This window comes from Cetorhinus maximus, chromosome 12, assembly GCF_964194155.1.
Source record: "Cetorhinus maximus chromosome 12, sCetMax3.hap1.1, whole genome shotgun sequence".
NCBI lineage: Eukaryota > Metazoa > Chordata > Chondrichthyes > Lamniformes > Cetorhinidae > Cetorhinus > Cetorhinus maximus.
In genome coordinates, this window is record NC_135890.1 from 29,882,700 (window position 1) to 29,900,587 (window position 17,888).

Genomic DNA, 17,888 nt, shown 5'->3' on the forward strand with positions numbered 1-17,888 from the left:
AGAAGCCTATAAAAGCAGCACATCATACACAAACAAAATCAATGGCCTCCAAAGAGATGCCACTTTAAATGGAGGAGCAAAAGGATTCAAAGTATTTCAGAGAGCAACGCATGAAGTCTGGAAAAAGGGGAATTTTTTCCTTACACACTTAGTTCTTTCAAATGTAGTTTGCATTAGTTTCATGCAAATACTTTGAATGAAAATAATAATGGCATAGCAATGAATGTCTGATAATGACATATTAATACAAAACCTAAAAACATAATTTTTCACAGATGTATTTCCTATATTTCACAGTGCCTATAGTTGTAAACAAGTTAAAGTTGGCCTGAAAAGACAGTGTGCAGAATCCTTAATTAACTTATATGCATTGAACAGAAGAACAGTTATGTCATACTGACATTGATGCTATTCATTTTTCTGAACCATCAGATGTAATGTATGCAGACTTTAAAAATAATGTATTAAATAATATTCAGAAGGAAAGCAAAATCATTTGTCAGATTAGAATCCTTAATAGCTATTAGGGATGAGCAAATCAGTTCAGTTCTGACTCCTGAGTTTATATCTGTTTTTTACCATACCAGTCTGCACTGCAAAGCCTTTGGGAAGTTATCATTTGTGCTGCTCTAATTTTACCATATGTCACCAGTTTACTTTAAATTATCTGTATCCTTGGGACAATCTCTTTGGCCCTGTGTGGTCATGAGGCAGCGTGCTGTGTTACAGAGTGCTGCTGGGAGCACCTTATTGGAACAGGGCCATATGGAGGAGTTGGGAAATGTAGTTCAATTACTTGTCCACAGGGAGGAAAGGTTAAGTTACACACTGTCCAAACACTATTTCAAAAATGGCATTGGCAGAAGCGCAGCACACAGGCTTTCTACCAATCCTGTTCATTGGGGGAGGATTCATGGGTCAGAGTTACGTCAAGTGTGGAATTAAATGACTCCAGATGATAGAGATGAGAACCAAGAACATCTTAATGCATTTGACAAACCATGCTGGTGCTTTGTCCTCATATTTCCACAGCTCAGTTTATGCTTGCTATGCTCACAATTTGTAGAGAAAAATTCAAATCTAAGTGTCAGGTTAAAGTGTCATTAGCTTCTGAAAGCAGCAATTAACTATGTTATTGCTGACTATAATTATAAAAGCATCTGTGATTTTGTTATTATTCAGACTAGATTTTTACCAGGAGACAAGTTTAGATCTATGACATTGAAGTCCAATTACAAAACAAACTCTGAATCAACTGAATCTAGATTATTTTGGATCTCCACTATTGCTCATCCTGAGCAGTGTTTATCTGTAAATCAACAAACGTCACCTGCTAGTGGGTACTAAAACTTATTTTGCAATGTTCACCGAACAAGAGTTAGATTCTGGACAAAAAAATTTACTTGACCCAAAAAGCCATGTATTTTTACTTAGTGATAAACGCACTTGTATAATCATCTGTTATTTATCAAACATTGAACTAAAATGGATAAAGTGCATTGGCTTTTCCAAAGAAATTCCCATTAATCAGCATTGTAAATTCCCTGAATGACTGTACTATTCTATCCAAACACACTGTAGAGAAAACAGCCAAGACACATTCATATTAACTTCTACTTGAGACACATTGAATGACTTTGAGATTATATTCATGACTAAAAACCTCTTTTTCTAAAATTTGTTTATGATGGGTTCGGAAATTAAATCTCTGAAGGAATAGACCACAGCACAAAACAAGCTGTTCACAGTTATGTCACCATCCATGAAAGTGTACTCTAATCACCAAAGAAATGCATGGACCACATGCAGTGTCTGTAATAAACAGGATAATCTGTCAAATACAAAACTAACCATTTTGCTGCATTCAAATCTTCAAGTCGGCCACAGTGATCCTAAGTGTTAGATTTATCTTTCATATTTAGCAGCCATCATTAGAAGACAACAGCATTACTCAAAAAGTTATCATGGAACTAGTCAAGCTCCTTTGGCAATGGATTAGTTATCGGCTAAGCAAGTAGAAATGCAGGCTTCGGGATACTTTTTGTAGCTGGATCCAAAGGTAGGCACTTAAAAATAAGCTTGCCAAAGCTCTTTCCAAAAGCTTCAATACTGGCAGCTTTGCAGCACCAAGGCCACTTTCAACTACATTACCTGCGTATCAGGGCGTCTCTGTCTTAAATTAGTCTTTGGGATCCCTACACCAATTGACTAAGATAATAAGAAAGTAAGGTTTTTAGGTTAACATGACAACCATCAGTATGAAATGTATTATGATTAAAATGGTACACTAATGAGATGGATATCAAATCATGTTATTTCAGGTAGGAAATGAATCAGGATATATACAGCAATGGTCTTGAATTTTAAATAGAACTTGCAGCATGCAATTCAGATGCCAAGATGTGATGTCAGAATAAGACTATAATTTTATCCTCTGAAATCGTGTATCGATGATTAACCACTTTTACTGCTAATTTGTACAGCTATTTGTATAGCTGGAGAATGATCAATTTACACTTAACTAAGTTTTTCTTTAAAATATACTTGTGGTTCCAGCATGCTTCTGTGGAGATCTGGGTTCGAATGCAAACTTAGCCTGAGATTTGAAATCCCTGGTCTGGGAATCTGGTGATAAAATCCTAAAGCTGACAAGTCAAGAAACTCCCTCAGCGGTTACAAAGAACGAGTCTAAAAGTCACTGACAATTCTACCAGATATCCTGGATCCAGAACCCACCAGAATCTAACATTCATGAGGGTATAAGTTTTGAAGACAAATCTTTACTCCACTATCATCAGGCCTCACAGTACATTTCAAAATAAATCTGTTCATTCTTACAATGTAATAAAAGTTGAAATTTGGACCTCGTTGTACACATTTTATGGGCATAAAATTGGCACAATGAGGTCTAATTTCAGGGGCTAGTGTGTTATGTTCCAAGGTTGCCTTAAAAGCGTCCTTGTTTAATGGCCCCTCAGTGAAATGGTTTGTTCAGGTTTTACAGGTAACTCCGAAGAGTGAAGTAAATTGATTTTTTTTTAAATCATGAGGAGCCAAGAATTACTCCTCCTGGCAGCACTTTTGACGGTTAATCCCAGCAGTGATCAATGCCTCCCTCATTGTTTCCCCCGCCCCCCCCAAATACAGCCCATCCATCCCCTCCTGAAATTTGCCTGGAGACTACTACTGGTAAGGCAAATGGTCCAAAATTTCCCTTAGGTTTAGTTTGAGAATAAAATATATATTAAATAAACACAATTCAGGGACTTAAGACTGAATTGTTGACAAGCAACATACAAATATTTTCAAGCCATCTCTAGACCACAGGCCTTCTCCACTGTTGTTAGTAATCAGGTTTTCACTTCCTCGATATTGTGCAGGGAGGAGAGTTCATTCCTCTTCATTTTCTTGAGCTTCCCTTCAAATATTGTCTTCAAAAATAAGTAGTAATAACTTTGCAAAATGTAACAAAATGTAACTTCAAAGAAAAGCATTCTTTCATCCCCAGCTCATCACAAATTCAGGTGTTTTAACAGAAAATTTTAGAAAAATATCCAGGCCCTTATCTTTATTTTTGGTCAATCACAGCCCCCAAATATTAGCTCCAATATGAACATCAAAGCAAAACCTTTCAGGCAACCAGACTATTTGATAAAGTTAGTGATGCTAGCTGGTGCTGAGAGGGATTGGATCAGAGATAGATTACGATTGACTTTGCTCTGTATTTGTGCTGTATATTTGATATGCAGCAAGTGTTACTTTTAGAACTTTGAGGCTTTATACAGAAACGTTGAAAATGATGAAGCAAGGAAGTGACTACAGTGTGATGTGAAGACTACAAAAGATCTTCATCATGTTAAAAAATTTAATTTGTTCTTATCAATTACTCTAATTTTAAGGATTAGCTTTTTAAAACAAAAGGTTTGCTCTACATTAAATGCCATCTATTCTACTTGCATTTCTAACAATTAGCTCTATTGCATATATACTTATGCACACAAATACACACACCCGCACACAAAATCTAAATATGTATAAATATAAAAATATACAGTAAATACATATGACATTTTAGGAATGCAAAAATCAGGAAAACTAATTCTGTTTGTCAACTTTGGTGTAACAAAATTAGTGTATGCTTGTATGATGACAGCCCAGGCATCCATTACTCTTGTTGAAACAGCTGCACCCCACAGAAAACATTACTTGATTGACAGCTCTGGCTCTCTGATCTCTGCTGTCAACTTCACTAATGTTTATTTACACAAGGTTAAGTGGTTTCAAGCATTTGTGATTTCTGTCATTAATGCTTTGAAGGGCCTGGATGATTAATATTTTTATTGCCTTAGTGATTTTTTTAGCCTAATGGAAAGTAATGAATGAATGACTTTTTTAAAGCTTTTTTTGACACATCCTAGTGTCACTATAGGGTTCATTGGTTCTATACAGTGTAATGGGTCAATGGGCACGGAAGTATCACAATTTGGTATGTGGGCCATTAGGGGCATGGGGGTGGGTGGAATGCCACAGCTTGACATAGCGGGCATGAGGAGGACTTTTTGAACTCAATTTTTAAAAGGTCTCCCTCACGCAGACAAGGGTTCATGACTCTTCTGAGGGACCGTGAACCACAACTCTTTAAAAACCTGGCCCAGCGCCATGAAAATTACAGAGGAGTAGGACATGCCCATCTCCACAATGGAGCCCGCCACCAGGCTGGGAGTGCTAGCTGTGGGCTTTTGACAGGAAGCAGCTTGCACCCTTTAAAATTAGACAGCATGGGAATGCGGTCAGGGATCACAGAAACGGGACCTACCCACAATTTTTAAATGTTTCCCGAGTCATCCTGACTCCGTGAAAATTCAGTTGATAACGTTCTTACATGCAGCACCACCCCCAGACTCCCAGGCTCCTCCTTTGGCCTGATCCTCAAACCTAATGCAACTGGCTGATTGATAGAAATAATGGAACCTGAGCCTAGAGACACTATGCTCGTCCTTCTCCCCACCTCATGCAATTTGATGAGGTGGGATTGCAAAAGCCAAGGATTGGTGGATTAATGTATAAATAAACTCTTTGGAAATCTATAATATACTTGAATCTACACCTTGAAAGTGTAGGAACTATCAGCTAATAACAGGATTTGAAATTTGCCTGGAAAAGGCAGCTTCACATTGTTGGAAAAATTTAACTTTAATAGACTTTATGAATCGGGTGTCTATAAAATGCGTTTAAGGCATTGGAACACATCATTTCTTTAGGAGATATTGCTATCTTTCTGAGCAACAGTCAATTTGTATTAATCAAATGTGTCTGTAGATTAAGCATTTTGAAGTACTATAAACCTACGAGGCTCAGACATTGGTACTTATTATCTGCAGGTCTGATGCATTGCCCTTTCTGCGGGGTCATGAGTATTTCAGTTTGCATTACTGGTTCTTAATGTTGACTGGGTATCTGTTGCAAATGCTAATTAGTATATTTTCACATTTCTAAACATCTTTAAAATTTGCAAGGACCAAAACTGTCATTTCAATTATTTGAATATATAGTACAAATGTATTTCTGCTCAAAAGATTGTATTATTTGAAATGATTGAATATAACTTTAAATAGGGGCCTTTGTTAACTGTGCTCATCAACAACGAGGCTGTGTCTTAAACCCTGCCATAGTGCAGTCGATTAAGATCAGCTGCTTGTATAAACTCTGAAAATTTAGTATAAATATAGTCAGTGGGTGTGCTGTCTTGGCAAGATGCCCTAGATCTTGTTTATACTGACAGAAACAGCTCAAATTCAATGTTAAATATATCTAAATGCAGTACTCATTGAACCTGAATTGAACTGCACTTTAATTCATCACAAATCAGATTCAGCTTAAATAGTAAAAGCATAATGTAAATAAAAAATGTATTTTACTTTAAGAGGACATGAATAAATACTTGGCTATTGCCTAATTACTAAATATTTGGCGAACATCTAATTAAAATGTAATAGTTACTATTGACATATTTCAAATTACTTCATTGTTTAATGATTACATGAGTGGTAAGAGCAATGGGCTTCATATACAAAATGTATTTACAACACATCAATCTAATTATTATTACTTTGTTACAAACAAAGAGAATAAGTTATGGGCGCCTACATTATACATTAGTGCAGCTGCCAAGATGCTCAAATTACTTATCAACTGAATCACCATAAATGATGGGTCCTTATAGAATAATCCATTTCTCATGTTTTAATGGAAAGTATTTTGTAGTAGCTGTTTGAAGGAACATTGACTGTGGAGAGCTTTATTTTAAGGTCATGTGAGATGGTCCTTCTGTAGCACCTTGCCTGTGCTCTTGATACGGAAGTGTGAAAATGGGGATGGGAGAAGATGAAAAAAAACATACATGATGAGAAGGAAGACACAATGCCTGAAATCTGTAGCATTTTGACAAAAATTCAAGGCTGTGTTCAGCTTGCCTAGGGCTTAGATTGATATATTTTAATCTGTGTATTGTATTAAAATGTATGAGAAATCTCCAGCAGCCTTGATAGGGGAGTTTGGAGGTGAGAGTTGTGTTACAATCGCACTGTTTGGGATAAATGTGGCAGTAGAAGTAGCCTTGACAGTTTAATTTCTGTTGAGATTGAGAGGGATTCTGTTGCTCTGGTAACAGTTACGTGGGGAATGCAATACCGATAGACCCACAATGTCGCAAGTGTGGCCTGATGAAAAACAATTCCACAATTTAGAAGCCACATAAGTATTCTAAACTGCAACTATCTGAAGATTTATTGGTTACCTGAGCTCAGCAAAACAAAGCCAGAAAACCAGGTGAAATTATGGTTGGTTGCAGAAGCCACAAAGAGGACTGTCTAGTTAGTCAGCCAATACACAGAATTTAAAGACAGAATTCTCTTCACCGCACATCTAAATTTGTTTGGTCGTCATGAGGTGAGCGCCCCAAGATTAAACCCTTGGTAATGAATTTGGGGAATGATGGTATAGAGAGGACTTATCCTTTGCTTGCTCCATCATTTGTTGGGATCTTACCAAATTGGCCCTTCACTGAGGTTCAGAGACAAGTCTGTGCATGGGGGAGAATTGGGGGCAAGGCAAAGTGGCGGGGGAGTGGGGGGCGATGGCGGCATATAGCATGCTCCAACTAAGGTAAATTAACTTAGGAGTTTAGGTCTGAAAGAGCACAGGAGCCTCATTTCGATATTTAAATAAGACCAGTACTCAATTTAGGTACCTACCGGTCCAGCTAAGTGTAAGATTCCAATCAACTGGGAAGGGGCCTGAATGTACTTGCACAAAAGACGCAAGCCTCTGCATTGTTAAACTGGATATTGTTGCATCGAATTTAGGCCTATGAAATGGGTGCAATCATGTTAAGTATAGATCCATTTCTCAGTACAAGCAATTTGTATCAACCTTTTTTGAAGGCTTCCATTTCAGAAGATCAGAAAATATGGGAGTGCAGCATAGAATGAATCAGTTTCTATAAGTGACTGATTCCATGAAGTTTACTTTCTAACTCAGGGTGTGTTTTCCTCTTGTATTGTCTCTTCCTGCCTTTTTTCATGGCACTTCCTTTCTCATTATTTTTTTATTTTAGTCACTGACATTTCCTTCAGTGTTTAGTTTAGGCTCAATATGGTCTTTCAGGCACTTATGGTTTTCCTTCTAATTCTTTCCAGGTAGCAATTTTTCACATGTTAATCTAAGCTGTGTATATTTTACTTGTCTTCCCTCAGCAGGAGATCGTTCTCTTGTACCACTATCAGGTCAGTGGGGATCTATGATGGAGCATCTGATCTTTTAACCTTAGCTCCAATAGCTTTGAGAGATCAGCAAAGCCTTGGAACAACAAGTCACTTTGGGCTTCCAAGTTCTACTTCTTGTGAAGATGTTCCTACATGCTGCTTAATTTGTTGCAAATTCTGGATGTAGAGTGAAGCTCCTTCTGCTCTAATAACAGCATCTCAGAATAGCAGCTTTGCTGGCCTTCCCATTTCAGACACTCATCTTCCTTGTTGCCCATGCCCAGATTGCCAATTCCTGTTAAATTAAGGGTAGTGTCATTCTGCAGGCCCAAGCCCAAACTAAAGGCATTTCTGCAAAATCCTCACAGCCTGCACAGATTTGAATGTAGCCCTCAGAGGTGAGCTCTAACCTATTGCTACTACCAAATAATAAATCACAAAGATACATAGCCAATAGAGTGAATTGCTAGGGAAAGTACTGTAAGATGTTGATCTCTGTTCCTGCCATTTTTGTGGTGTTAATTGCTCCTAATAAAATGAATCTGAATTCTAATTTTTGTATTTTTTACTCCTGCCTCTTTCTTTGTATAGATACTGCTCAAGGGCACAACAGTCCTTTAATTAAATTGTGGTCCCGACAAGATGCATGATAATTGGTGATTGCATTCATGAAGTGACATGTCCTTGCTGACAGTTGTGGGAAGAACACAGGACTGCGTGTCTCACTGGGAGTAAGAAATGTTTATAGTTTTTTGACATGCAGGAATGCCTAGGACAATATTTTAAAAAAATATTAAGATCAATTAATGAAGGTTTATTCTGGATAAAAATGATGCACACAATTTGGAAATCAATTCCATGATTAATGATATAATGGAGAGGCAGAGACAGCATCAGTAAATACTCACTTACATCTGTGTAGAAAAACCAAACAACTCCCCTTTCTGGAGGGGAGGTGGCTGAGAGGGCAAATTTGTTTGAAAAATGTCTTTTCTTGTCACAGATGGTAACCATAGTGTTAGTGTTCTTTCACTATATAAAAAAGTGCCAGTAGAGCTCAACATGCCAGTTGAGAGATAGGCCCAAGACCTCCCCAACTGTTGGTGCAAGTCCATGAATATGAATCTAATTAATGAAATGGAAATAATGGCTTCCTATTACCCAAGTACCAATGTCTGATTTCAATCAAAGAAATGGGATTTTTAATTTATTAGTTACCCACGTGATGTGAATTGTTTCCTAGCCTGGCAAATTTCAATCCCTAACTGCTACAACTCAATCGGGAAAAGGAACAGTTCCACTACATCTTAAACACACTCGCACACACTCACCTCCTTGTATGATATCATATGAATAATATTAGGTCTAAGAAGCACTTTCTAGTAAAAAAAAAGATTGAAGCTCTGAAGTCAGCGTATAATTTTGGTTAGCTTGAGCTAATGTTAGTTTACTAGTTAATCAAAGACAGTTGATGCATCAGCTGCCTTTGCTGGGTACCTTATCCTCGGATGAGAGTTCCTTTAGCAGTCTCTCTGCCATGCAGCATCATAAGCAAACTGGCAAAATTGTAAAAACTCATCAGCAAGGGGATTTTATTAAAGGTGTGCAAACTGGCCTGGTTAAAATTTTGGTAAATGATGCCACTTCTGTCAAGTTTAAAATTAATTTTCCTCAACCCTTTGCAGTTAGGTTCAAACAGAGAGATAAAAAAAATAGCTTACCGATGTTCAATACTGCTAATTTTTAAAGTAAAGAAAAAACCTTTTTCTCCCATCATTGTGAACTTGCACCAAATTGAAACTTACAGAATTGGCTTATCTTCCACATACCACTATACTTTGCCTACATCACTTGCAGAGTTCATATTGTTATTATATAGCCTTGTTTACAGGATAGGTTTAATTTAATATCTATAATATATATGCAAAGCACTCAATTTTGTTAGGATTCATTGGAAATAAGAGTCAGTTATAAACAAGTATTGTATGAATTTATCAAATGGGATGGAATATATCCAATATGCAAGTGGCAAGTGCTGTATTGATATCGGCTACTTATACATAATGCACTTAGATTCATAATTAATTTAGCTCACTCTATTGGTCATCCTAATGGAGCATAAGTACATTACTGCTTCCAAAATTTCTCTCAGGACCAAACCAGTTTAATGTGCTATCTTACAGCTGCTGTATTAAGATGATTTAGCATATGAAGGACCAACTCAAGGTGAATGTGTAGATTTGCTCATTCTTTTCTTCTCGCCCATTAATCGATACTTACTTAAATGTTCAAAACTATGATCCAAATGCTGGCGATCTAAATCCAAATATCCTACAGGGTCCCAGATTCTCACATTAATTTTTTTCACAGTTATGATATAGAAATTAATTAAACCCCCCGCCCCCCACAGCCACCATCACCCCCAAAGTGCCTTACACAAAATGTAACAAAATTTTCCCTTCTTGCAGTTCTATTAAAATCAATGACCATAATTTGGGCAGCTCTTGTGTTAGAACAATACCAAGCAATTTCAAGCAAAACCTCTCAATCACAGTTACACAATAAAACGAGTCTGATCTTAATTCATTTTAAATGGTGAGTGGTGAAGATCTCATTCTAATCGGAGGCGAAGGAAGAAAATCAATAAGTAAATGGGATGCTGCATTTTGGCAATTCCTAGGATATCCAGTTTTAATGATTTCAACAGAAGTCAGTGGTTTTCTTTCTAATAGCTCAAGATAGTAGGTCCCCATGCATTAAACATTAGAATGCATAAAATTTTTATTTAACTTACCTTAGGCTGGAGATTTGGATGAAGCAATACGTAGCCATTAGGGTCAATTGCAAAATAATAACCATTAGGCCCAAGCTGTTATAATACACAAAAAAGGGAATTTAACAATTCAACGTCATGCTTTAAATCCAAAATGAAAGAAAACATTTAAATGATTTCAATATTATTCAATATAATGTACACGGTCTCCGTTTTATTTAAAGATTGTGATAACAGTAAAATACGATTTTCTAATTTTCTAACATTGAATGATTTTACATTTTCAGAAGGTTACGGCTACACACCTTGGAGTTTAGCTCTTTTTTACACTAATACATTGTAACAGTAATTATGTACAATTACATGTTAAAGGCAAAGGGATTAGAACACATTCAGCATCTAAGGAGATGAGCCAACTCTGAATCAACAGTAAATCCATGAAAGACTTTGTATAATTTTCAACTCAAGTCTGTGTCAATTCTTTTGTTAAGCTATTTCATTTGTTCATGAAACAACTTAATGATGTAAACTAACATTGAAGTTAAAGCAGTGACATTTTCTTCATTAGCATCGACTACATATGTCATTGGACATTGCTTTGGACAATATTACCCCGAATGTAGAAGTGAAAAGTACAGATAACACAATCAAGACAGAGTGGGAAGGATAATGGACAAATGGAGAAGACGCCACAATATGCTGTGTGGAAAACAATGATTCAGAGAAGTAGGGCTGAATGGTGTACACATGGTGAAAATAAATGAACATATAGGATTTCTAAAGGATACTTACAGTGTAACGTGGTGTGAGTCTCTGCACATCCGCAAGAGACACATCAATGCCCATCACTCCAAGAATCAATTGATTCTGAGAAACAAAATAAACCATATCTTTCAAAAATGTACATATTTACCACTATACTTTCATATTCAGCTAATTTTGTATAAAACTACTGAGCAACAGCTGGGCTGGTGAGGTGGAGCCAGGCAGTGCCTTTTCACTAAGTGTCAGCATGAACTCGCCAGTCTGTGCCAGGTCCTGGGAGCTGCAGTCTTCCTTTTATTAAAACCTATCTATTATCGCTCTGTTACGCTGAAGCAGACATTAACATCACAGTATTAACGCTACTTGGGTTTCAGGAAGAGCTATATTACTGTCATGTTATCCCATAAAACACAAAGTAAAACATTTCATGCTTCATTTCTTTTCTTGTGCTATTGAAATGGGACATTTTATTACATTAAAGTTTTTATATAAGTGGAAGTCATTGTTACATTCTACATTCCCATTCTCTTTCTCTTTATTTTATGTCAGCTTTGTTTTTGATTAATTTCTAATTAATATAACCTACTCTAATTTTTCCAATATCTCTTCATTGAAATATCTCACTTATTGCTCTACTCATTTCACCATCAATTGGCTGAAGAAATACTTAGTCAGACAATTTTTCAGCCATTCCGAGCACAGACGCAGGCCAGAATTTCCCCCTCGTCGGGCGGGCTCGGCTGGGGCCGGCAGGAAGCTGACCGCCGCCCGCGATCGGCTCCACTCCGCGATTAGCGCTACCTGTGCGGGCGGGGGTGGGAGGGAGAGTGGGCCTGGCGCGCATGCGCGCGAAAGAGCGCTTCAATCAAGACTGATGCCCTTTTTTAAAAAATTAATATAGGCAGTAAAAATTTTATAAAACATGTCCCCTCGTGTGACTCTGTCACATGAGCTGGGACATGTTTTTAATTCAAAAATAACATTTTTATTTAATGTTTATTTGCTTTAGGAAACCTCATCCCACTCGCCGAGCGTAACATTCTGCCCATAAACACTGGCCATTGCCAGATCATAAAAGACCAACCATTGAGACAATATTTACTGTCAGACAGGAGCTACTGCTCAACAGATTATATTATTGGTGACCCTAGATGCATCTGGGTGATGCAAGGTGTTATATTAGTCCAATAAGTGCCCCCACCACCAATTAAATACTGAGCAGATAGATACATGAGCCTTGAAAATCTGGAGCCATTTTGGTAGTGTTCCACTGTTACTCCACTAGGAGGTGACTAAAATGGCAGCATACTCTGCCAGTACATGGTTACCCCATCAATGCCAGAGAGTGGGGCTGCAGAGAAAGAGGGGGTTGCAGGACAGCAGCAAGGCGTTCAGAAGGGCAACATTCCTGCGTCCTGAAATTCAATCAAGTCATGATGCAACAGGAGGAGGATTTCTCACATACATTTCTAAGCAGCCTCCTTACAGCAATAGACATGAGATATTTTATCTCTGAGTGTCACAGGGAGGGTTTGGTGTAATGACCTTTCAGTTGAAGATAATAAGTGAGACTATTGTGAGGATGTTGGGGAAGACCAGGAGGATGAACTGCCCAGAACTCAGTGACTGTAGCACTGAGATCTCTACAGCCTTCACCGTCCATGGGCATCATTTCCAAAAACAAAATCTGTAATACTAAGACTCTGCATTTGAAGAATTAATTCCTGCCATTAAGTTCAAAGGCTCCAAATTGGTCTTTCAAACAGTACAGATCAATGCACATATTTAAGATTTTGCTATAAATGGCAAATGGAATAAATCTATTCCAGTAATTGAGAGAATTTCTGGGCAGGATTTGAACCCGACCTGTTCAGGCGTAAAATGACGCGTGATGACGTCGGGCAAACGTCCCGACGTCATCGTGCACTGGCGTGATATTGCGGTCGGCAGGCGCGTGCAAGAGTCAGCTATGCGCCCGCCGACAATTAAGAGGCCTATTAAGGTTGGCGGGCAGGCAAATCGGCCAGGCAGCCTTTGGATTTGTCATAAAACCTCATCCACGGGTGGGATGAGGTTTCCAACATAATTAGAAAAAAAGTAAAAAATTTTTACACATCATTTTTAATATGTCCCTGTTCATGTGACTGAGTCATATGTGGGGACATGTTTCTCTCATTTTTAAAATCTTTATTTCTGTTTCTACAAATCTACAGCTCCCTGAGGCAGGAGTTTCAGTGCACGCACCCCCGCGCACGCGCAGACTTCTGCGCTCGCACTCCTTCCGCCCCTATCCTGGCAGCGCTGAGCTTCTCTGTGTGCCTGTCATGCTGGCTGGCCATTAGTTGGCCATTAGTTGGCCAGCCAGCGCGAAATTGCAGTCGGGGCTGACCATTTCCCGGCCGCTCCCGGCCCCATCCACCGCGCCCCACCCGGCGGCCGGAAAATCCTGCCCTCTATCTTTTTTCATAGGATTGCCATCCCCCAGTGCAGTGCTAAGTATAATTCACAGCAGAGAGTTACAGTTTTGATACGGTATCATTCCCAGAAATATTTTAGAAGATTGGATTGAAAGTTCATATGAGGTAAGTACAATATATGTATACATCACCCAATAATGACATACTAAACTCACACTGGACAACATACCTGGTTTCCACTAGCATCTTTAGTCAAGTTGAAGACGGGCAGTGTTCCTGTGATAACAAGACCGAGTTCCTATTGTAACGGTAAAATGACAGGCACATATAGACAGACACAAATACAAGACACACATAGATGCACATAGAAACAGCAACAGGTTAGAATATCTGTTGAAATAATGCAATTAAAAACATATTAATCAGGCTCAAGTGAACAAAAAATATGTAAATTCGTACATCATTCAAGTATGGTAATGTTGTGGTTATTTTACTGTAATCCAGACGCCTAACCAACGATCCAGAGACATGAGTTCAAATTCTACCATGGCAGCTAGGGAATTTAGATTCTATTAATTAAATATATTTGAAATAAAAAGCTAGTATCAGTAGTGGTGACCATGATTGTCACAAAATCCCATCTGGTTCAAAAATGTCCTTTAGGGAAGGAAATTTGCCATCCTTACCTGGCCTGGCCTATAGGTGACTCCAACCTCACAGCAATGTAATTAACTCTTAACTGCCCTATGAAATAGCCTAGCAAGGCACTTAGTGATACTCAAGAAGGCCACCTCTCAAGGGCAATTTGGGATGAGCAATAAATGTTGGCCTTGACAGCGATGCTGCATCTCATGAACGAATTTTTTTAAAAGTACTACATAGCATCATGACCTGTATCATACCCCTTTCATTTTCATTGTGCTTCACTGAATTACCTGAAGACAGGTAAATCCAGTCTGTGCTTCATGAATATTAATACAACAGAGCCCAAGCATCAGGACAGTCAGACCATATTCTATGTGGTAGTACAAATGATTTTAATAAAATTCCTTGAAGGGCAGCGCGAATGAGGAAATCAATGCTGGGCTCCGAGGTGATGCCTGCTGGGCCATGCAGATGCAATGCCTGTCATGACTATATAGGCTGCCAGCAATGACGTGGCTCCTATATGAAGAATGGTCACTTGGGTGAGATGTTGGAGAGCTCTGACGTCCACACATCATCTACACCATGAGTCGGGACAGCGGGAAAGGAAATCCAAAGCGACAGTATGAATGTCAAGTGTAAGCTGTGCTTACTGACACTCAGATACCAGTCTTTGTAATCAGATGCACTATGGAGGACACATGAGATATTGTCAACTATTTCTCTCTTTTTCCCTGTGTATTTCGAGAATGCAATTTCCTTTCCTAAGATGTTTTCTCGTGTGCACCCATGCCAGGGGTCACCCAAAATGGATTGAGCAGTTAATCTTTTGCTTGGTAACTGCCACTGCTTGGAAACTAGGGGCGGAATCTTATGGGCCCACCCGGAGCAGGAAGAGAGGCGAGGGGGATAATTTAATTGCTCAGGAAGCCAAAATTCAGCTTCCTGCCAGCAGGATAAACATGTCCAAATAAATTCTTGGAACTTTAAAGATGGTCGAGCTTCCCAACTGCATGCATTTACATGTCAAGCCATGCTCATTAAAAGGCCAGCTCACCAGAACTAAGTGCCCCCTCCCAAATAAATTCTCCACGAGCGAGAATTCATGCGTTCAGGTTCACAACTGCATATAAGTGGTGTGCACCGGCCAAGGTTGACTTCTTCCTGGACTTTGGAGTGAATAGCCGCAGCTTTGACCTTCTTGGAGACCACTCAGGAATGTTAGTCTCTTGATTGAGATTGGGTGCCGGTAGTCTAAGCTGCGTTGAGGCTGGACAAGGGAGGCAGGGTCAGTGGGGAAGGGAAGGAGGGTATCTGGGGAAAGAAGCTAGACTGGCTGGGGCTGTTCAGGAGGGTAAGCATGTCATGCATGTCTTGGTGCCACTGCAGGGTGGTAAATGGGCTTTCTGGACAGCAAGCGTCATGAAGAGATGGTTCTAAAGGGTGATGTTGAGAGTTGGATCCTAAGAGTCTAAATGGGAAGCAGAGGGTGCAATGACAGTCAGAGAAAGGAGTTGGATCAAGTACTGTGGAAGTCTTAGGGTCATGGGCGGGTAGTGTATGGTCTTATGGTGGATTGTGGGGGGGTGTCACAGAAAGTCAAGGAACAGCTGGCGTCAAGAGTAGGAGGGGTCAGTTTCAGGAAGCACATGGGCATGTCAATAGTTATGGCCTCGAGGTGGTGGAGCGGGGCTCAGGGGTGGGAGAGGAATAACAAGCCGGTGATGGTGAAGGATGAAGGGGGGCACTTGGTGGATGACAGGGGGAGGGTAGGAGGTGCCTGAGGAGCTAAGCAATCTCACATGCACCATTTTGGAACTAGCAAGATTGTTGCGCAGTTCAAAAAAATGTTGCAAGCAGTCGATATGGGAGGAGTTTCCTTTTGGGTGGGAGGAGTCAATGCTTTGTTTGAGTAAAGGGGCACCCTAGTAATCATGAGGCAACTAGATGGAGAGCCAGGCTCAGCCGAGTTCTCCTCTTGATGATCCAATGCCCAAGAAAACAGCATTGTTCCCTGACTCATGGCTTGCATTCTCACATTCCAGAGCAATTCCATCAGTTTTGAGAGTTGCAGCACATGGTGTGCTGATTGGCGTCTCATGTTGTCCAAGGCAGGATGGGAGGAAGGGAGGGAGCTGGTACCTCCAAGGGGCAAGGGTAGGAAACAGCAACAATGTCCCAAATCAGAGCCTCCATTCTCCCAGGTACATGCTCATGGCTTACCAGGGGGTGGGTGGTACGTCTATGATGGCAATGGTCTCTTGATTGTGCTTTGAGGGTGATGGAGGGATGTTCGATGGTGTCTGAGGGAGGGCTCGCAGACATAGCAGTCATTACCCCAGTCAATGTGTAATGTCTCCAGTCACGTGGAGGTATGAACAGGAGGAACACTCATCTGTGGCCCTCCAGGATGTCCTTCATCATGATGGGGCGCGGGGAGACCAGGGGTAGACTGATGCCAGGCACAGGGCTTAGCATGGGCTTAAAGGATCAGGGATGGAGGGGAAGCTTCAAAGATAATGCTGACTAGATGGATCACTGCTATTTGTCCACAGATCACCTCAGGTGTACATGATGCAGGCTCCAGGCAACCCTGCCCTTCAACATGCTATGATCCAACTGAGGAGCAACCAGTGCAGGACAGGCCCGTGACAATTTACTAGTTGACAGATTCCAGGCAGAGGGAGCTGCCAATACTTATCCTTTATGCTGTTGTTTTTAATCCTCCGCTGGCTGCCCGGCCACTGCTCAGGGTTTTACCTTGTTTCCTGATGGCTGAAATAAAGCCCTGCTGGTAGTGTGACCCTGTGCATGTGCCAATCTGTATTGATAGACATATCCCTTGCGCCAAATGCACGTATCAGTACCTGCGCAACACTGTGTGTTTCTGCGACCTCAGGCAACTGCAAGGAAAAATGATTTTTTTCCCTTGGTTCCACAAAGACAACTTGCATAACACATTGAAAACCACATGCAGTCTTATCTCATGTCACCCTGACACCTGCTCCAAATGAGGAGGATGCCTTGCAGAGAACTCCTTCAGGTAGACCCAGAGACAAAGGAACATAGGAAAGAGCAACATGAATAGACCATTTGTCTCCTCTAGATTGCTCTGTCATGCACTGTGATCAGAACTGCTCTTGTAACTGGTCGCCAATTTCCCTCAATATCCCAAATCTCTTGACATCTTTATCAGCTAGGAATCTTTCAATCTAATTGATGAGCATATTCAATGACAGTATCTCCACTGTACTATAGGGCGTTGATTTCCAAACACTCAGCACCCTCTAATTGAAGAAGATAAATCCTCGATGGTCCAACTATTACTGCGAGGCTGTGTCTCCTGGTTGTGGACATCCCAGCCAGATTAAACATCTTTCCTGCATCTACCCTACAGAGCCCTGTCCGAGGTCTTGATGCTTCACATGGATAACCTCGCAGTCCTCTGCAGTGTCCAGCATACAGGCCCATACTCCTCACTCTCACCTCATGGGGTAATGCCCCAGTCCTTAAATTATGTCTTGG

General features: G+C 40.0%; 1 protein-coding gene across 2 annotated transcripts in view; it reads right to left on the reverse strand.

The window, feature by feature from the left end:
* Positions 1 to 17,888, reverse strand: part of LOC144687340 (voltage-dependent calcium channel subunit alpha-2/delta-1-like) — a 693,974-nt gene that overhangs the window by 105,988 nt on the left and 570,098 nt on the right. For both annotated transcript variants that reach the window (XM_078553326.1, XM_078553325.1), the window contains 3 exons: positions 13,948 to 14,016; positions 11,329 to 11,403; positions 10,558 to 10,632 (listed from right to left, as the gene is read on the reverse strand). In XM_078553326.1, coding sequence (XP_078409452.1) covers positions 10,558 to 10,632; positions 11,329 to 11,403; positions 13,948 to 14,016 — 219 coding nt within the window. The remainder of the gene's footprint in view (positions 1 to 10,557; positions 10,633 to 11,328; positions 11,404 to 13,947; positions 14,017 to 17,888) is intronic.